The 21,482-nt window shown below is 42.7% G+C and overlaps 1 protein-coding gene and 1 long non-coding RNA gene across 3 annotated transcripts in view; one reads left to right on the top strand and one right to left on the bottom strand.

The window, feature by feature from the left end:
• Positions 1-5,189: 5,189 nt before the first annotated feature.
• The window catches only part of FADS2 (fatty acid desaturase 2), a 23,001-nt gene continuing 6,708 nt past the window's right edge, over positions 5,190-21,482 (bottom strand). Inside the window, exons 3-12 of the mRNA XM_033006786.2 lie at positions 19,938-20,135; positions 19,382-19,483; positions 18,331-18,456; positions 16,194-16,254; positions 15,626-15,702; positions 15,337-15,434; positions 14,024-14,120; positions 12,458-12,537; positions 11,333-11,458; positions 5,190-9,991 (exon numbers count right to left, since the gene is read on the bottom strand). Of these exons, the coding sequence (XP_032862677.1) occupies positions 9,940-9,991; positions 11,333-11,458; positions 12,458-12,537; positions 14,024-14,120; positions 15,337-15,434; positions 15,626-15,702; positions 16,194-16,254; positions 18,331-18,456; positions 19,382-19,483; positions 19,938-20,135 (1,017 nt within the window). The 3' untranslated portion in view covers positions 5,190-9,939. The remainder of the gene's footprint in view (positions 9,992-11,332; positions 11,459-12,457; positions 12,538-14,023; positions 14,121-15,336; positions 15,435-15,625; positions 15,703-16,193; positions 16,255-18,330; positions 18,457-19,381; positions 19,484-19,937; positions 20,136-21,482) is intronic.
• The window catches only part of LOC116965060, a 20,680-nt gene continuing 17,656 nt past the window's right edge, over positions 18,459-21,482 (top strand). For both annotated transcript variants that reach the window (XR_004409116.2, XR_004409115.2), the window contains exon 1: positions 18,459-18,512. This is a non-coding gene — a long non-coding RNA (uncharacterized LOC116965060). The remainder of the gene's footprint in view (positions 18,513-21,482) is intronic.

Genomic DNA, 21,482 nt, shown 5'->3' with positions numbered 1-21,482 from the left:
AGACTGTCAAGCATTCTTTGTGATTAGAGCCATGCACACAGGGTCTGGCTTTGTGCTGGTCATTATGAAAATGAGAAAAATCACAAGATAAAAAGCAGCATGGTTCCTATGTTTTTATATCAAATGGGTCACTGCTTAATGCAACAGAGGAAAGCAGATCTGAATGCGAGATAACTGAATTAAATTAATCAGACAAGTAGATCAGCCACACCTACTTAAACTAGGATGTGTGCAATCACAACCTATTACTATAATTAATCTTCTCATTGTCATATACAAATTCAGCACCTGGACAGTAAGTTGCATAGTTATCCAATTTGCTAAGAATGATGCTTCAGGCAAGGATGGTCCTTCTGTGTGAGGATCCTTTGCATTGATTTTTTTTTTTTTCCCCTCGTTCCTTGAGTCTTGAATTTCTGCTGAACCTCCCTCGGCTTCTTTGGCTGGACCTGATTAGCCTGTGCTTGACATTCAAACATTAGTTGTTAGCAGTGGGTAGAAGAGCTCTGCTATAAAAACTCAGGGTATTTAGGAAAACATTCATCATTTGCACCAGTGGAGCTCATATTTGCAACCAAGCAACCTCCACAGGGGTTAGATAGCACCTTTATTTATAACACAGCTTGCTGACTTGGGTGGAGTCCCCAAGTATAGTGCAGCCTAAGAATAGCGTCATTGTCTCAGGATCAGCACTATGTGTAGGTGTAGTGGGATATTGTCATTGGATTTAGTGTCTTGAGTACTGGATAACCTTATCTTTTGGTTGAACACAATTAAGTCCAGACAAAAAAACCCCACAACTTTCCTCCAAACTGACTGGCTAATTCTGATCAAAAACTGCAACAGAAGTTAATTATCTGAGCTCCTTTTTTTTTGTTTTGTTTTTTTGTTTTTCTTTTTTTTCTCCTCTTGGGCTTTCTGCCTCTCACTGGGTACACATTTTCTTTAATTCTGCAGCAGGCTGATGGGCAGTTTGTCTCCCTGGGGTGCTAGAAAAGGTGTCTTGATTCAGATCAAATCTGTAATCCAAGATGTGTTCAGCGACTAGAGAAGGCTATGAAACTAATGCCTGATTGTCAGAGAGTCCATTCGCTCACTAAGTCCAGGAAAGACATTAGCTGGAGGTAAAAATTTTGGAACATATTAGTTTTATGGTTCAATTTCATATAGTTGTCTACACAGAGCACTTGTTACCATGAAAGTCAACTTATCGGATCTATAATCATCAAACTTGCACCATGGTATTTCAGGGAACAAGTTTAACTTTTCATATTCATGGTGAGTTACCCTGCATATCTTAGAATAGGATCCCAGATATGAGCATTTTTCTGCATTTCATCTTGCTGGTCACATCTGGGTGCTTGTGGTTTCTTTTTGGTGGAATGCATTTTAGTAGTTGTTTCCCTTGAGTTACGCTTGCCAACAGGCTTTCCATCTCTGTTCCTATTTCCAGTAGTGAATTTTACTGATATTTTTAACACTGGTTCTCAGCACAGGGTTGAATGTTCTTCTGTGATGAGCTGGAGTGACTTTATGAAGAAAACTAATTGCAAAAAAATGATAATGTACTGCTCATAAATAGATTTATGTGTGTGTTGCTATAACTGATATACTATAGTAATAACTGGACTGAAACTCTGGTCCTTTTACATTATATTTATAGGAGAAAGAGAAGTATATGGTGAATATATTGAAGCTGTTCTTCTGGATCTGTGAACTTTTGAACTACTATTACTGTATTTTCCTATAAACCCACATAGAAATGGATGTCCGCTATACATCTTTATTCAGGATTATGGAAGACTGTTTTTAAATTAAACCTTTTATATGACTTGGATTCTCAGCTTGAGTACACTGCTGTTGCTCAAAGAATTAACGTGAATTTAGACAATTCATGGACCAGCCCATGGTCCATGTAGAACAGATTTCTTTGTAGAAAAGATAAATCACTTAAACCGCAATCTCAGTCATGTATTTATGTTGACTCAGTAGATTTCTCACTCTGAATTGTATCTTGTAGCTCTTATTGGAGTAATTGTTTTCCTGTTGTTTCTGGTCAGTGTTTAGGAAACAAAGTCCACACCTATCCTAATTCTGTCAGCAAGCAAAATGTGATAATAATAACTTCTGTACACAAATAAGATCTTTTCATAATTTCCTCCTCCCTGTCTCATTCATCAGTAAGAGGCTGAGCAGCATCATAAACTTCATGCTCTTTGAAAGACTTCTTACCAATTTTCTGAAAGGACTCTCTAATGTCCTGCCTTTACCTTGCCTGTCTTCTCCTTCTCTGTTAAAGGTCTAGTCAGAATTCTGCAAAATGTTCCCCATGTGTCTTGCCTTTCCTGGCTAAGCTCCTGGCTTAAATCATGACTCTCTCCAGCTGAATCACTGGATTCCTGCGGTGGCTGGGGATTGTGGTGCTTCTAAAAACACAGGCTTTCAGGAGAAAGTGATTTCAGATGGTTGTTAAACAATTGATGTGTCTGAGGGTCATGAACGATCTTAATGTCTTCCTGAAGAAGAGGAATGACATCTTGATTCAGACCTTGCTATGCTTGAATGGTGAAATTTCTGGGATGCTGGAAGTGTTGTGCGCCATGCTATGCAAAGGAAAATCACGCTGTGGTAAATAGACCTGTCCCAGAGCAGTGTTAGGGTTGCCATGGGGGGAATGATTCACCTCCCAGCTTGCTTTTGAATTCTGGAATTTTGTATTTTCCCTTTACTACTATTTATAACATGGTTTTCAAACAAGTGATGATTCTCTGCCTGGAAATGTGAATGAAATACTTGCCTTACAAGAGGCTGGAAACTTCACCTATGCCCTATTCTGCAGAAACTGCAAAACAGCTAGGAGAGAGGGACAGTGAAAGTAGGACATAGTATGGATATGTTTCTATATTATACTTGAGGAATTCAGACAGATTTTTCAAGCTGCCAAATAAAATGTATGATAATATGATATAACCTCAACACAAATGTTGAACTAAAAATTGAGTTTCTTCAGAGGCTGAACTTGTCATTGACTCTTCTGAGCAGAATTTTAAAAACCTGTTGCAAGGAAGGAGCTATGTGACAATGTACCTTCTTGCACTATCTGGGTAAAAACTGTATGTATGAATACCAGAGACACATTTCTTATCATGTTGAGATGACTACTAGGTCTGTTGTGAAACAAAGTTCCCTGAGACATCTGGAATCAGGCCATTGCAGAGTAAGTAAACCAGATTTTTTTTTAAAGTAATAGTGCTCATGGATGAAGGCTTCTTTGTAGATCTTACCAATCATAAATATTGCTATTGTTTAGGCTGTTACATAGCTTAAAGTAGAGTTGGAAATGGTGGTCTCAATGCCTGGCATATGAGTATTTAATATAAGAATATTAAGTGCACTTTATGTTGATTTCATGTCTTAAATTTCTTACTATCCATGTGCTAATTTCAAGGGAGGGAATTGAAATTCAGGCTTAATTTCAGCTACCTCATGGAAAGTTTAGTCAGTCACAATTTACTGACACTTAAAGTCAGATTTAAAGAAAAAAAAAAAGCCAACTCAGCCAGTTGTACTACTGGGTTCACAGAGGCAGTATGTTTCCCAAGTTCCCATCTGAGGGATGAGCTGAACTTTGGATAAGCAGAGCCTAAGCTTGTGGAAGATAAAACTTGGAAAACTGGCCAACTTGATGCACTTCAACTAATGCCTGTGATTTCCTAGGAGAGGTACAAGCCCTGTGTAAAAGCAGAGAGGGTTTTAGCACAGCTGTGAGATATGGCTGGGGTGTTGGCATCTTAATCCAGAATGCGAACTCATAACTATCAGGTCCTTGGTCCCCTTCAGGCCATGTTGCCTTGGGATGCTCAGAGGTTCAAGCTATGTTGTGTTTGGTTGCTCAGGGGTTCTGGGAAAAGACTGTACTCCCAGGGAAGAAAGCCAGGTGATATATCCATTTGTAACAGTTTATTTCTGTGTAAGAGCTCCCTGTGTTTGTATTAGGGGAATGTGTTTATTCTAGGATCAAATAAAAGTCCTAATAATGGGGCAAGGTAGGGTCATTTTCTGGTTTGAGTTCTATGACTTCTCATAGAGTGCTTTCTGTGCAGAATGAGTTTACCTATGAAGCAATTAATGTGTACTCTGGAAAACTGTAGTATTGATTTAAGGTAACAAATAACCATAGACTGACCTTTCCTGACTATCGTTTTGTCGCCTGACTTAGGACAGCCTATGCCTATGCTCTTCCTACTTGCAGCCTCTCTCCATTGTTAGGTGCTTCTCTATCTGGTGGTACAGTTCAAATGGGTTTATTTGCAAGAACTAACAGTCCCAGGGTTCTGTTAAAACCTCTGGCCTGACCGAAAGCCCACTGATACTGTTGACTTAAAGCCCACTGAAGCATTAGTCAAGTTGTCGGTTAGAAAAACTGCTGCAAGCTGCTTATCATACCTCTGGGTGAGCTATGAATGGGCAGAAAACTGAGTTTTAGACAAATTGGAAGAAGCTTTATGGAAGTTTTCACATCAGTTTTGTTCTTAGCTGCCTCCCCAAATGGCCTGGAGACTGAGTTTGAGTGGCTGGGCAAATCATTTTACAGGAAGATCTTCTTTTCTTTGGTACTAGTTCCCAAAATGAGGGTAAGCAGTGCCATTGTTCCTGGGCTGTGTGAAGGCTGATGAAATCTATCTATGCTATAAAAGTAAATCTTATAAAAGTAATTTCACTGATTTCACCCTGCAAAGTGGAAAAAAAGGACTTTCCACAATCACTAGCTAACAGCTCATCTTTAAAAAAAACATAGGAAAAAACATAGGGATGCCATAATCAGCAAGACTGATCACAAATCCTTTCTAGAGTTTGCTTCCACAGTGTTCTTATAGTTGTTGGTCTAGGATCTGATTTTGAAGTTATAAGAACAGCAATTACATAAATTCAGACTTGAATCATTCTTCATGCCAAATCCTACCCTGACTCTGTAAGAATTCTGAGTTTTAACATATGTTCTTGATCTCAGAGCCAGACCTGGATGGTGACATTCATTCATGCCCTAGAAAAGTCCCAGCTAGCTTAGCTGCCTTCTCTGTGCTACCTGCTAGTGGGTTTGTATTGCAGAAGGTGTTCTGAGAGGAAGCAGAATCTTTGAGCACTGCAGGGACTCTAGATGTGACTGGAAAAAAGACATAAAGCATTTATATGGTCAACAAACAGTTATGATTTTATTGAGCGGTAGAATACACAAGAAAAAAGTTGTTCTTTTTGAGTTACTGATTTTTTTTTTTTTTTTTTTTAAGAATAATCAGGAGCTTTCCTATAAGGAATGTGGTTTTGATGTTTTAACAGCTACTAGAAAACATTTGAAATGTTAGGACTCTGTTAGGAAGGCTTTTTTCTAGTCTACTAGAAGAGGCCATGACTAGGACATGGCAACTTGTTACAGAAAGAAAAGGATGTCTTTGCCCTAATGAGAACCTAAAATCCAGCCAGTATGATCAGCCCCTGTAGCAAGGAATTATGATGTCTGGAGATATGTCCTGATGAGACTCTGCTGGTGCTCTGAGCCTCCAGGCCCTATTTTGGTAAGCAGTTGGGATCTTAGACTCCACAAATCCATGAGGAAAATTCTCAGTCTTTAAATCCCTTAATTCCCATTGTGCTTCTGCCTGGAAACATGGGGCTAGGTTTTGTGTTAGTTCACAAAGCTGGCACAGGCCTATGGCCTTCAGTGGAGTTGATTTTTGTTGCTGAAGGTCTAGGCTACAGCATTAACCTACTTTAGAACACTTTTCTGGGCAACCTATTGCAGTGTCTCACCACCCTCATAGTAAATGGAAAAATTTGCTGGTGTGCAGAAGCACGTGTTCCGTGGGGGACTCTGACGCTCTGTCAAAGGGCACCGAGCGTGTTACCCCTGTCCGGTCCCTGCTCTCGAGCTGGGGGAGGATGAGCTTGGTGCAAGCTCCAGCTCACCACGAGATGTCTAGGGATGTTGCCAGCCTCTGCTCTCTCCTCTGAGCCTGTGCTCTGCCCTTTCTCGCCTTGTGTCTCCAGCATAAACTCTCGTCCAGGCAGATTCTAGCGATGAATGGGAGAATATGGAACACCTGATTTCAAGTTGCTTTTTCTTCTCTCCCTGCCCTTTGGTGTTTCTTCTCCCACTCCATCACACATCCCTCCCCAGCTGGATCCCTTCCCACATTTCTTCCATCTCTGTATTTCTTCTCCCAGAACACATGCCCATCTCTCTCTTGCCCAGGGGCTTCTCTTGCTTTCGCTGCACTTGCTTCACTTAGTGCCTTTCTCTGCCAGCTGTCTTTGACTATCCTGGTCCTCCAGCTTCTACTTCAGTCCCTGCTAACAAGTGACTGAAGAGAAGCAAAGCCCGTCCTTTCCTGCCTACTGTTTTATTAACTGCCCTGAAACAAACTCTGTGTTTCCAACTTGTGGCCCCTCTCCATTGCCAAGTGCTCATGTAGCCAGTTATGTGGTTTAGCTGCATTAAATAAACCCTGGCAGGCTCCCAGCATGTTTTACAGATTTTTTTTTTTGTGTGTGTGTGTGGGTGTTTCTGTCTCATTACAGTGCAAATGAATGACCTTTACCAAGAGAGAAAGCGTAAAAAATTTCACCTCATTATTTTCAGAGAAAGCAGTTAGTTACGGTCCTTAGAAAGCTGGGCAAAACTGTACTTAAATTTCTGTGTTTGAAACATTTTGATGGCTAATTGTAACCTGCAAAGGGACACTCATCTGTGATTGATTGCTGCATTTTGCCCAGGTTGGAGACAAAGCCAAGCAAGGTCATGTGAACTTTATATCCACCTAAGGTTACAGTTTTACTGAAACTTCTGGAACATCTTCTGTAAACCTGATTACATTTGGTGCTACTTAAAATTATAACGAAGCAGATTGCTTCAGACTTCCAGGGATTCTTTGTCAGGGTTCTGTTTGATCCTGCTCCAGTTAAAGCATGGAGAACTGATACATTAATGTACATGTACAAAAGAGCTTGAATTCCAAGATAAAGGGCTGGGATATTTCGAAGAGAGGGGAAGAAACTATTTGAGCCAGAGAGGCTTTGCCTGAGAAAGCAACCAGCATCTTAACATTTGCACCAGACAAACTTTTTGCACATTTAATTTCAATGAATAAGAGAAATATGAGGCTAATTACAAAGGGTTGGTGACCTGTTCTTTGCAGAACAGACCTTTTTCTCTTGCAGTAGCAAGGACAATGCATAACACTTGGAAATCAGTTCTGTCTATAACATTGTACAGTTTTTATTTCTGGATTTGAGTGACTGATTGATTTTTGTGAAACGGGAATTTTCCAAGAGTCAAAGAAGCAAGTAGCTGGGGAAGAGCTGATATCAAGATCTCTCCTGTTTCCCCCTTTTTTCCTTTGGGTATCTCATCTAAGGTCTTGGGAAAAAAAAATGCCCATTTGTCTAAGAGCTGGCTTTTTCTTCTGCAGAGTGTTGCAGCATAGTTGCTCTCCTTGAATGTTTCAAGTTCTTTCAGCCATCAGCAGCAGTAGCTGCTGTCTCCCAGGTACTGTTAGGCCAGGCTGTTGTGTGGGCAGTACTTTGGGGTTTTAGCAGAAAAATAGTCCTTCCAGTAGACTGGTCAGTGGCAAAAAGGAAGCCGAGCTGCTAAAGCAGGACTATTTACCTAGGCTGAGCTACCAGTTTTCTGCAGTTTCTCAAGGTGTTAAAAAGCAAACAGTTTCCCAAGAAAAAAGAGGGGGAAGAGGGGACAGTGCTAAGGAAGAAGAAGCATCAGTATTGAGAAAATATTTGCTCTGGAACTAAGAACTGGAGGGGTGAAAAAATATGAACTGTCAGAAAAATAAGCTGAATATTTAAAAGATTGCACTGCTGATGCTATTGTGTGCTCGTGGTCATCCTTGCTGGAGCAGAGACAGAGAGATACATTCAAGGAGTCAAGAGAGATGCATACATGAAGGCAGTCTTAACAATGTTAGCCACAATTCTAGGCTAGCTCATTACTACCTATATGGGAAATTACAGCACCCAGAAGGATATTATTGTTTATGCTATTAGAAATCAACTATAAAATTTGCCGAAAGTCTGTTTGAGCTTCAGAGACCCCAAGACAGCAGCTTTTCATCCTAACTATTCCTAGTGATACTCAGGTATTTCCAGCTTAGGGGTGGGCAAGAACACCAGAATAAGCTCTTTACAAACTTTAAGTACTACTAGCTAATTTAAGTTGCAGTTCTGCCTATGAATGTCCTGTCCGTAAGCAAAGATATAATCTCATTTTATTCTCCAAAGAGGGTGGGGGAGGGAGGAATACATTTGTTTTTTGAAGTGGCTGGCCACAGTCTTTTGGAGTTGTCTTTGTTCATGAAGTGCCTTTCTGAGTTTGTGGGACTTGGTTCACATGCAAGGATTTGATGGAGATGATCCAGTTTCAGAGCCGAGCAAAGTAATGAGGCTTGCAAAGTCGTTGCCTAATAACTAGAGTATCCCTATTGTGTGTTTTGAGTGAGCAACGATACATCTGTTGGAACTGGAGACTGATTTGGAAAACGTGGCCCTTTATCATAAACTAAAGGCTATATCTCTGCTGTTGTCTTACAACTGAATCTAAAGCCCTTGATTTATTTGGGATCAGGTTGCCTGTTAGAGAAGCAACTGGAAGCTGTTCAACCACATCTCCTAATAAACCATTAATGGATTTTGGTAATCAGGTGTTGGGCAGACAATAGAGTTTTAGACAACCTGCAAGAGGGTTCTGCAGAAGGTTTTGTATCACCAGCACAGCCGGGTGTTTTCAGCTGCCTCCTGGCAGGCCAGGGGGCCAGGCTGAATGGTTGGGCAGCTCCTCCTTAGGCAGGGAGAACTCATTTTCTTTGCTGATTGTTCCCAAAAGAAGGGTAACCAGTACCATGGCTCCTGGGCTCTGCCAAGCAGAAACAGGCCTGGTTTTTGCCAGGCATGTGCAGACGGACAGAGCCATGTGTTTCTGCAGCACGCTGCCGAACTGCTCTGGTGAAAAGACCATTTGTGGTTACACTGGAGCACTCAGGAGCAATTAGTGAATTTTGCTTATGTGACATCTTTTGTGTAAGTTATGGACAACCCTAATGCTGTGCCAGACCTGTTGATCATTAAAGAGAAATAGACCCTCTTCTAAAGAAGACATGTTGCTGTTTAAGCCCAAAGATCTTCCACAGACCCCTGGAAATAGGGGCTGGTCATAACAATATAGCTATATTAACCCTGTTGAGAGGTGGTTAGATATTAGTTGTGCAGGATCAGTATCACAGCTTTTACTAAAGTGAGCTATGATTAGAGAAATAAAGGAGGGGGAGAAAGGAGGTTCTGGGCAGGGCTGAAAGCCCCATCACAGTACAGCAGCTGTGGGCATCGCAGCCCACCTGAGCTCCCCGTTGTGATGGGCATCATGGACCATGTTATTTTTTCCTTGATAACAAAATGAAACTGTGCTGAGCTCCTCTTTTACACAAACATGGGAAAGGGGAAAGAGGCATAAGCTGACTGGGGTGTCCTTGGATTGCAAGCATGCACTGAAGCCTAGCAACTGTTCTGTGCCTGTGAATCAGGGGCTTGTGTGGTTTAAGTAGAATTAGAATGAATCTTGTGAAGAGAAGGTCAAGGTTGGATATTAACACCTCTTTTTGAAACACTCCTCTCCATCCTCTCCCAACCCTCCATTTTGTGCTATACTGGCATTGCTTTTCATCCTCAGAAGCACATTTTAAATCTGTCTGGATTAAACAGGTTGCCTGAGCCCATACCAGTAGCAGTTGACAAGACAGGAAACTCCCCTCCAACTGTGCACGTAGACATAGACTGAAATCCGAGAGTAAAAGACACGTGTGTGATTTCCCTCCCCCCCCCCCCATGCAGCCCCCCCATCCCTCCTGGTCACTCACACCTCCCCATTAAGATTCATGTTCACTTATGGAGGTAAGCATCCAGCCATAGATCTCCAGATTTCTTTAGGGACCTGTGGAAAAGAAAACGAAAAGTTTGTTTGGCATGTGAATCTTCCCTCTGTCGTTTTATTTTTTTTCTTACAAAGCAGCATGTTTCTGAATTTGAAAATTAATCCCTAGGACACCAAATGTCTTTCCCCAGTACAGCAGATATAGTAAAAAGATCTAGAGTGAGCAAGAACTTCCCCTGATGCCCACTGTATTATCTGTAATCCCTCTAGCCCTGAATAAACAGCGGAGCAGAATTGCCTGGGCTCACCCGATTGCACCTCAAAAGCATTTCCCCACTTCCCCCCAGGAATTCTCATGCAGAATTTCCCATCTGTATCAGCTCCACAAAGATTATGGGACAGATCTGAGCTGGTTTGGGCCCAAAAGTCCTCTAACAGACAGAGTGCAGCCTGAAGGCTAGAAATGTGGCTTTGTATGGTTTACGGGAGATGATCCTTCTATTGGGAGGGCAAATAATTGCTGAGATGGTTTCTGAGAACTTGTGTAGGGAGAGGGGGCTCTGTATGGTGGGAACACCACCCCTGGGTCTCAGCATTGCATGCGTTTTCCTGTGCTAACTGGATAAAAGGACCAAAGGAGGTTTTGAAACAGCTTTCAGCCCTTCTATATGTTGGGGCCAATCTGCTTTAATTTGCAGTTGCTTGGAATGGTTTGAGAGTGGAGATCCCTGGCCTGCAGAATACTTTCTCATGTTCCCTGTCATGAATTATTTCCCCTGGAGTAACTGAGACAGAAACATTAACCCAGTGTCTGCCTGACAAGGACTATTAGCCTAGGCTTCAACTATACCTATAGCGAATCGCCCTTTGCTGCTGGCAGGGCTCAAATGGGAAACAGCACGGGCTGTAACCTGACTCATTCCCCTTTGATTCATCTCACTTTGCAGCCTGAAGATGTGTCGCCAGCTCCCGAAAGTGAGAATCATCAGCTCTCAGAAAAGTGTTTAAAAAAAGGTGTTATAAAAAAGGTCCCTATTGGATCAGGTTAGTATCCATCTAAATGCTAAATATTCGGAACTTTGTTAGCAGTGCTGTGGTTGCAGAAGCTGCTCTGGGGGACGGTTGTTTCTTCCCCCACGATGGAGTGAAGCAGCTTCCCATCTGTTGTCAGTGGGCATTAGTCCACTAAATCAGGGGACCTGTGGCGTTTCTGCTGCGGGTCAACACTGCTGCAGGTGTTCCTCAGGCTGAGATACGAAGATTATTAACCTAGTGACACCCAATTACAACATATCGGCATGGTATTTCTGAAGGGTCTACAGAGTCCTGAATTCTCTGTACTAGAAAATGAAGGTTGTGACAATGAATTGCAAGCTGCAGGTGATACCAGAAGGACCTTACCCAACAATGTCTACGAATGCTTTTCCAAGAGGCTTCTCTTCATATTTGACTCCATACTTGGCACATAATGACATCACCAATGGTTTCACCTTCCAGAAATTGTGCCGTGGCATTGTCGGAAACAGGCTTAAATAGAGAAAGAGAAAACAAACCTGAGAAAACTCTAGAGACTAACCCCAAGGGATGGGCATCTCTGTCTGCCTCCTCACAGGGGCTAATTATTAATGCCTTCTCCTCAGGCTGTACAAGCAGACAAGAGAGGCACAGAGAGATATCCATACTTCACAGTCCTCTGTTTCAAGGAGCCTTCTGAGTACCAAATGCATTGATTCTCCTGCCACTCCACCATGCCTCATAGCACAGCTGTGTTCAAGAAAGACAATGAAAGTCGGTTTGTGCAAGAGAGGACACTATGAGTGCAATGCGAGGGAAGGAAGAGTGAGGAAACAGCCTCAGTCTGCTGAGATGGCTGCCTATTCCCTTTGGGCAATACTAATTGTTTCTTGCCAAATGGAATTCCCAGTTTCCCACCTCTGGAAGCTCATGGAATGGAGAAGCAGGTAAAGAAGAATTTGAGATCACCTTGCCCTCTGCTGTTCAATAGAGATTTCCTCAGCTGACTTCCAAACGAGTCAGCTTTACCCTAAAAGCTGCTGCTTTTACATTTTCTGTTGCCACTGGCAACAGACTGTCCATATGGACTTGGTTTTAATATCTTTCCTGATACAGAGTCCCACACAGCTGTCACACGTTATAAAATGCTGAAGTGCTTTAGGGGAGAGGAAATTTCTGAAATGGATACTCAAGGTCAAGTAGTTAGCTTAGGCTTTGAGTCCATAGCCACTGTAACTGGTAGATAGCTATCGCTAACTCCTAACTAAACCCCAGATTAAAATTACTTCCCTGAAAGCTGAAGTATTTGGTAGCAAGAGAGGAAGATGCCATGCCTGTAGTAGAAACAGACTATGACCCCCAGTAGTCTGGGACTCTCTTTCCTTGGCATACGATAGTGCTCCAAAGATCCTGCCCCATCCCACACATCTGCCTTTAGCAGACTTTCCCTCTCCTCAAGTCCAGTGTTGTGACAACCTGGTAATGGCCAAATGATTCTGGGTCCATACTCACTGGTGCTCAATTTGAAAATTCAGGTGCCCGGTGAACCAGTCGTTGAAAAAGGACTGCTCGATATTGCATGTGGCTGCCATCTGTGAAGGCAAGGAAGCAGCTGTGAAGATTAGTGAAGTCTCACCCTAAAATTAGAACAAAACTCCTCTTGCCTGTGGTGGGAGCTGATATGTGTCTTCCTGTACTGCTGAGCTGTCGGGGGGCAGAGACCGCTGTGCTGGGCACAGCAAGGGGAGCTTTAATCCTCCTTCAGGGTTTACTGCCAACTGGTGTGGTGCCCACGTCTCCATGGGTTTGACCAGTGGTAAAAGGGACGATATAAGGAGGCAGTTTGTGGACATGTGTGACGAGTCACACACCAGTCCACGTATGGACTCCTAAATCTCAGCTTCTCCCATTAAAGATCAGATGGTTAACAACAGTACCAAGCTGGAAAATGGGGGAGCAAAAATGCATGGACATAGAAAGCCTGCTTTCTCCATCCCATCCAGTTATTGCCCAGTTTGCCTTATGTGCAAAGCCTGAATATTCTGGAAATATTTCTTAGGTACTCTTGCTAGTAATGACTGTAAAATTAGGTAGTCTGTCTCAAAATCCTCTTATACTCTGAACTGGCTAAGCTGTGATTTCTATGCAGTAACCGTAGGAGATATACTCCCCTCACCTCCCCAAGATGCATCATAAAACCACATCGGTGTCAAAGAGGCTTATCTTGCTTTCTTATAATCTCCACTCCCCCCTCCAATCTCTCACTCTCACAATCTCTCTGTTTACAGATTCCAGTTGCATAAAGTGTGTATGCAAAAGCTTAAGGTGAGCATCTGAAAACTCCCATGATTTCAATGAATCTATCCACGTGCTTAATTTAAAACAAATGCTCAGGTACTTTCCTGAACAGTAGTTTTAGCGCTTTTTTTTTTTTTAGTTCTTTTAGCACAAGAGAGAGAAATAGACTGTCAGACATTGACAGCTCACCTTCAGTGCCCCATTAACAACTACAAATACTAATATACTAATTAACACACAAGATGCTTTCTTCACTCAGGTCAATTATACCAAATTCATACAGACAGTGTCAAAGTTGCTGTCATTAGCCTTGAGGACTGAACAGGACTTGGATCACTGTAAATAAGAGGTATCCTTTCAGCAGGGTGGATTTGTCAGACCAGGCGTTAAAAAAGATGTAGAAAGCAGCTAGTTTTCATTTCAGTCTTTATTGCTGAAATATAAACTTTAGAAATATATTGAGCTCTCTCTTCAGCTTTGATTTTCATCGGGGCTCTTCTACTTGCTCATAATTATATGCCAAAATTTACCCCCCAGGAAAGCCAAATCATGCTTCTTGAATCTGATATTGCCTCAAATCTGAAGGAAGCTTTTGATTATCAAATTAATTACAGAAGTTTGGACTTTGATGTCTTGACTCAGCATTGCTGGCTCTGGGCAGAACATTTTTCGCGGAGGGGAGTCATGGGCAGAGACCATATAGTGGTAACTCATCCGCTCTTTGAGTAAATCTAATCTGTTTTGGGGTGAGTCAGGGGTATTCTTTCCCCTCCCAGTTACCTGAGAGCTAAGCCAGTCTCTGTGCTTCTCACAATCAATTTCCATTGGAATGTGATTCATCTGCGTGACCCACACAAACCAGTGACTCTCCAGAAACCTTCAAAACCAAACAGGCAAAAACCATGACAATTTATATTGCAGCTCAAGATATGAGGTAAATAGAGTGGGGTTTACAGGGAGCAGCAGGAGACACAACCTGTGAGGAAAGTATTTCTCTGAGGTGTTGAAGTAAATATCTCTTTTTCTATGGAAACGTCTCAACTCTGCCCTGGGCTGGGTATCACTTTAGGGCGGCTTGTTTATTGCTTATGGTATATAACTGCATTTTTAGCACCTGTACAGTAATCTACAGAAATGTACTTTCTTCTCTTTACCCAAAGTAGTTTCTCTACACCAAGACTTAGATGTATGTTGACATGATAGTTGTCCAGAAGCATCCTTGTTTTAGTCTTTAGGCTTGTTTTCTGAAAGAGCAATTTTGCCTTTCATCTTGCACTTTTAGCTTAATCAAAATATGGAAGTTATGGAACTAATGGGTTGGTTGTCCTAAGTTTTTTAGCTTGATTTCAGACCAAAAACGTTGGCTAGGCACTTATACAAATGCATGTCTTTTGGATCTCCTCTTCCTTAGGTCCACAGTGTTTTGAAACTATGAAAACTGAGGTCTTGAACAGTGACATTAAATTTTGTGGAGACAAAAGTTGTAATATTGTGAAGGTTTTTATACATCTGTTGCCATTTCTTTTTACTCAAAAAAAAATATATATAGAAAGTTATTTTCACTGTGATTAAATGTTTCCCTAAAACTAATGCTGACTGTGGGACTAAATGCCATCCTTTGGTACTAGCCAGTCTTCCACACTAGGAGAAGTGGTGAGCATTCACTCGCAGGGGAAGCACGTACAGTGCTCGGCGGGGCTGGTGAATTACCTTTCCAGTAAGCTGGGAAGAGGGTGGCCTGAGACACCCTGGAAGGGTCCAGCCTTGACCAAAGTGGAAAAAATGCATAAATGTGTTGGGATCAGGCAGCACACAAGAACAGGGCACAAGGAAAGAAAGGAAAATCCTGGCTGGACCATCACAAGGGTAGGGGCAGATGCTGAGCACCAGAACCAGTTCTGCTGCAGGGAGGTAGAACTGGGAAATGGTAAGAGGAAAGTGAAGCAGTGGGAATAGCCAAGATAACACACAGTGAGGTCAATGACTGCAGAGAACCTAAATAGGGAAGGCCTGTGGGGCACAGCAGCGCTGAGACTTGGTTCCTCTGGCACTGGAAGGAGGGGAGAGCAGCAGGGATGCCCTTTATCTCCTACCTGACAAAAGTGAGGAGAGACAGGGATCCCAGAACGCCATAGAATGGGATGTATGTGATGAAGTAGCGCATGTAGTAGCTGATGGCCCAGGCTATGTCCTAAGGGAAGAGAAGACATTAGGTATCCCTTTGCCAATCTAATATAACGTGTCCTTGCTGGTGATGTTAAGGACTCTGTGTAGTTAATACAGCAAAGTGCAATCCGTGCCCACTGGCCTCCCTCCCTACTCAAGTTTAATTTCTTACGAGCCAGCTGGACCCCATAAAGATCGAGGGAATGTTTCACTCACCGCCCAGAACCTGCGCCTGATCATGGTCGAGACGATTTGGATTTGGAAATACACAGGGATGAGCAGAGGCGGGAAGACTGCAAAGCAAAGGGAAATGTTTTAGCCATCAGAGGGGCGGAAAGGCATGTGACATGAGTGAGCCAGTGATTTAGGACTGGTTCTAGGGAAAGTCTGCCTAGCACTGGTGAGAGGGGTGAGGGCTGGTGTTGGGGCATGGTTGACTTTCTGTGAAGAAAGGAGGCTCTGCTGCACACCCGTTCATCTTGACTTCTCAAAAAGCATTGACTGGCAACATGCGTTTTTTCCACGGAGCCTCTCACACAGAGGTTGCTTATTCCCCAGTCTCAGTTGTTTGCTTTGCTGTACAGGACCATGCTGGCAATGTTCAAGATGCTCAGATATCACTGAAGAATATACTGAACTGATTTGGGGACCTGCACAGGGGATGGTGGTCCTGAGGAAGGGCAGAATGAGTTGAGACTTAAGGAGGTGCTCTGCTAACACAGTAAGGGCTGGAAAGGTCAACTGGTATTCAGGGAAAAAGGAAAAGTGCAGGGCAGATACTCACTGAGGAAGAAGTACTCGTGCTGGTGGTTGTAAGGCAGGTACTTCAGCTTCTTCTTGCCATACTGCAGGACACAAAGGAGAAAGCTCAGGCTTGGATTATGATGCTCACACGTAAGAAAAGATTCTCTGCAATACTTCTTTATTTATTGACTGGAGAGTTTTGACTAAATTCCTACCACCAGGTAAAAAGTGTTTTGGTATAGTTAAATATCTTTGTAATTGTGATAGGTATAAGTTATTTTTTAAAGTCTTCTGGCTTGATATTCAGATAATTTCTATTTATCTGAGAGCCTGATGGCATTTTAATGCATTTCTTCACCTTTTGCCATGCCTGTGGCTGTGATACAAGCTGCTATCATTACCAACACAAAGGTGATAGGCATAAAGTCTGATTCCATGCAAAATGTCCCAACCATTGACACTTTTTGACTTCTGCAGCTGTCAGCCCCCATGAACTCCTGGCATTAGCCATGTCTTGTAAAAGCTTACTTTACCATCAGTGGGAAATCTAGCGTGGTCCTTGGCTTTTACCACAGCAAGGCATGCAGATGTGCTTAAATCTATAATGTCATGTCACTAGTTTGACATGTAAGTGATAAGAAATATGAGTGCTGTCACTGAGAGCTCTTCTGTACTGATTCCATATTACTATGGTCCACCTACAGAGAGCAGATGTAGAGAAGTTTCTCCAAACACAGGTTCGGACCTTGTATTCACACGAGGAGCTAATGCATGGAGAACCTGTATTGCTGTGAACTTGCATTTTTGCTTCCAGTATAGCAACTTCCTAACGAAGGTAAGTCTTGTAGCACCAATAAGTCAGGCACAACATTCACTCTGGTCTGAGCTCTGAAAGGCTGTGTGCTTAGCATCATCTGGACAAGCATTATATGCAAGTGTGAAAGACTATTGGGATAGACTGATGCTGGCCTAATATTTCAGATATTTTGTAGGAGGGAGATCAAGTTTTCCTTGTTGTCACAAACATTTACATTCTTAGATTTTACTTTAAGTGGTAGAATTATGGTCTGCTTTTAAACCCAGTTATCAGGCACAAGATTTTCCAAAGGGTTGTACCCACATATTTAAGAGTGTGATACCAATTAATATCTTCTAGATAATGTCTTTTTTATGCCCCAGGAGAAGGCCTTCATTTTAGTCATATATAAGAGCCCTTCTGCCTCTTGAAAATTCTGTGTGCAAGACATTCTCTATACATGTCCGTATACCAGTATGTATGTCCCCTACACGTGTCTGGAGTTACTTTCTCAACAGTATAAAAGCTGGCTGAGAAACCATTAACTTTTTAACATTGTATTCCTCTGTCTTGTACTTGCTGCAGATGTTTGTTTGTTTGTTTTCTTTGGGTTTTTTTGTTGTTTTCCTGTTAAAATTAGAAATTCTTGTTCCATTATAAAAAAGACCAAGGATGGTACATGGCTTAAGTCCTTTGTGTAGGTTTCTGTAGAGTAGACATTAAATACTTGGCCTCTGGAAGGACAGAGTGAATTAAAATCCCTTAATATAGCCTGTTATTTCATGTGCAGCATGTTAGTGCATAGTTAATGTAAGAAAGTAAGAAGGTATTGCTTATGCAAGCAATATCCCCTCAACTGCATGGCAAAAGATTCAGTGGAGAGGACCTTGTACAGATTGTCTGGTGCACAACTGGACTGACTAATAATGGAAGATATTTTCTGGGGAAATTGGAGATTGGTTTTGAAATGTTCTGATGAATTACTGACAAACACCATATTTCCCCCTCGTGTTGATATTTCAAGCCAACAGGATAAAGTTATCTTGAATGGCTTTCTACTTTCTTTTCAATCCCATCTTCACTGCTTTTCCCAAGCTACCCCAAAACACTTCCTCCTGTGGACAGTATAGGAAATTGACAGTGAATTATATAGTCAGTCTTGGTCTTCTGCCCAAGCTTTGGGCAGGTGTGACAGGCAAACTCCTGTCAGACAACATAGACAGATGAAATCCCTGGATGAAACATTTCCTTTTTTAGCATTCCTTAAGTCTTGACTGTGTTAAGTCGTGTCTACCAATACTAGCCAACTCCTGGTTTTGCACAAGCATTCTCTGAATTCCTTTAGGAAATGGTTTTCCACATTTTACCCACTTTGCCTTACCTCAACAGGCTGCGTGTCTCCGAGGACCAAAATATGCAGCATGTTCACGTCTGGGTCCTTCTTGAATATATTGGGCTTGGCATGGTGTTGGAAGTGACGATGGTTCCACCAGTTAGCAGAAGCACCCTGGGCAGATAGAAGAACAAGATGTTCATCCATGGGAAACTACAGTTGCTCTAATGGTAGGATTACACATTCATTTATATAAACTAAAACAGTGCAACTCAGATTATGGCCACACTTTTGAAACAGCAATAAGCATTACGTGGCTAAACTGACAACTGCTGTGAGACTGCTGGTTTCAGAGGGCTTCTTTGCCCTCACTAAGGATCATCTGTGTTGAAAGAACAGGGAATAAATATACTTTGAGTGAGTCACATGTCACCACGGCTTCCCACATGTGAAGTTGTCATTAGTAGCTGAATCATGGAGTAATTTAGTTTGGAAAAGACCTTTAAGATCATCGAGTCCAACCATTAACCTAACACTACCAAGTCCACCACTAAACCCTCTTGCTGCCTTACTGATTATTATACTGGTTTCCCTCTACTGCCTGTGCCTGTGAGGAACCAGGCAAGACGAGGTGGGTTTGGGAGAATGCACAAAGCTGTGTCCCACCCTCTACAAGTTCCTACTGCAGGTGGATGCTGAAATGCCTGGACTGGACTGGATCTTGCCCAGGATAGAAGTTCTGAAGGCACCTTGACTGGAAGGGATGTAGCAGGATGGGACATTTGAAAAATATACCTTAGTGGAATGCATGCTGAAAATATGACAGGATGGTCAAGTAGGGGTTTCTGCAATTTAATAAGCTTTGTCCTCAACTGCTATAAATTGATGTGGTTCCACTGAAACTTGTGGAACTACTGTGGTCTGTAACAGCTATGATACAGTCTCTTATGTCTCCTGCACAAGTCTATGTGCAATAGTCACTAACTTCTCTGTGCATCCGCTCACTGTGGAAATGCCCAGAGCTGCAGTTTCCTACTTCAACGTAGTCAAAGTGACTGCTGTTGTTTCTACAGTGCCCTGGGTCCACAAATTCCTTTACCTTCAGATGTCCAATGATGAACTTGTGGACGATGTGGTTCCAGGAAGACTTCTTAAAGACAGAGAGGTGTCCAAAATCATGTTGCAGCCACCCTGCCTGGGCCTGGGAGGAAGGGAAATCAAGTAGTTAGGAAGCTGTTTGAAATCAGAGTTAAGCACAAAAGGAAATGGAGATAGAAGGCAAGTTGTGAGTGTGAGGAAGAGAGGGAATTAATTGAAGTGAGAAAGCGAAGATCTCTGTTTTTGTTCTGGAGGGGAAAATAGAATCATTTAGGTTGGAAAAAGACCTTTATGATCATCAAGTCCAACAGTAAGTCTAACACTACCAAGTCCACCAACACGTGAAAGGAAAGGCCAAAGAGGTGAGAAAAATGTGAGCCACAATCAGCAGTGGGTACAGGTGGACAGAAGTCACCACAGTAACAGGTATGTTATGAATATTTTTCACTAGTGTGAATTTTTTGTACTGGTAAGTCATCTAACATGAAAAGTTAAGTGCACACTGGCCTTCTGAGTGATTTGTGTAGCCAGCATGCTCTGTGCCTACTATTTCTCACCTGGGAAGTTGTAAGGATGCAGGCGAGGATGAGAGTTGTGATCCAGCCAGTACCAAAGTATGAGACCATTAACCAAGCCAAAACTTCCATTGCAATAATATGGCCCAAGTAAAGAGAGAAGAACAAAGGATTTGCTCTGAACAAGTTCATGTCCTCTGCTGTCTTCCTCAGGGTCCGGAAATCCTCCACCAGCTGGGACTGAAAAATAGGCATGCAAGGCACAGTATGCAGCTTATAAGCAAGTCTGAATGTGTCTGAGGAAGGAAGCCCAAGTTCCATACTAAGGAACCTGGCTGTTTCTTGCACTGGTTGTCTGCTCCAGAAGTAAGGAAGGACCTGCCTCCATATTCCCCCTGTATTCTAGCTTTTCATCACACTTTCCTATAAATAAACATCCCGGCTGGTCCGAGCCTGCATCCTGACCTTTTGCACCTTGAGCTAGGAGAGTAATTCAAGCCTGCTGCTGTGAATCAGCAGCACTACGTAGCTCTGTTGAGAGTTACATCGGCTGATGACTCTCGTCTGAATGAGCTTTACAAGTATTAAAGAGGCAGCTGGAGGAGGAGATAATTCAGTCCTATTACTTATGCATAGTTCCAGAGCTCTTATGATGAGCACCCAATATCAGAGCACCTGTCATGTATTTAATATATGGGTCAGCTACCATGCAGTCGTTCATGAAGAACGTTCCTGGGTTAATGCAGGTTAGCATTGTCTCTTCTATTGTGAGTGATACAGATATATCATAATCATCGCCAGTCACAAACAACAGGCCAGGATTGAGTTTCGTGGCAAGAGCTAGTCATGCCATGCACTGGGCCTGAATAATGAATGAACTGTCTGGGAGGGATAAAGAGCTGCCCTGGGGATGCAGAGTGGGTAGAAGAGGCACTTTCTGGGTTTCTGCTGCTTAAGAACAGCCACCTAAATGAGACATCTGGTGCACCTCACCCATAGGTGCCTACTGCTCACGCCATGGATGGCACAAATGTGGCTGCTCTCCAGAGATTTGCTGGTACTGGGCTCAGAAGGATAAGCCAGTTTGAATCTCAAAGAGATATTCCCCTGGGAGTAATCTGTCAAAGGGAACTGCTGAGCAAACAGAGAAAGAGATTCAAGTCTTGTTGAGGTGGTGAGCAGCTTGCTTGTAAGCCTTCTCAGACTTCTTTGCCCACTCCTCTCCTTCCCCTGTAACAGGCAAGCGATGACGTGTTTTAGAGCTTGGTCACCAGAGAAGGAATAGCAGAAGGGACACCAGTCACAAGAGCTGGTGCACATTTCCCAGTTCACATTTCCTTTCAGTATGGGATCAGCCCAGCCTGGGCACCTGGAGTGGGCTGCTAGAAACGGGACACGATTACCACAGACAGAGCTGTTGGTGGCTTGGTGGGAAAGGCAAGGCTTGTACAGCCAGTCTGAATATGTCGCCTCTCTCCCATTTTAATCTATACTGGGATGTGCACACTGCTACATGGAGATGTTCCGTTGCTGAGCACTTTTCTCCCTCTCTGGAGCTGCCTATAGTGAAGAGACCTTTATAATCTG

Source organism: Tyto alba, unplaced genomic scaffold, assembly GCF_018691265.1.
Source record: "Tyto alba isolate M040663 unplaced genomic scaffold, T.alba_DEE_v4.0 Super-Scaffold_8, whole genome shotgun sequence".
NCBI lineage: Eukaryota > Metazoa > Chordata > Aves > Strigiformes > Tytonidae > Tyto > Tyto alba.
Note: the sequence above shows the minus strand (reverse complement) of the source record. Positions and strands in the feature narration are given on the sequence as shown.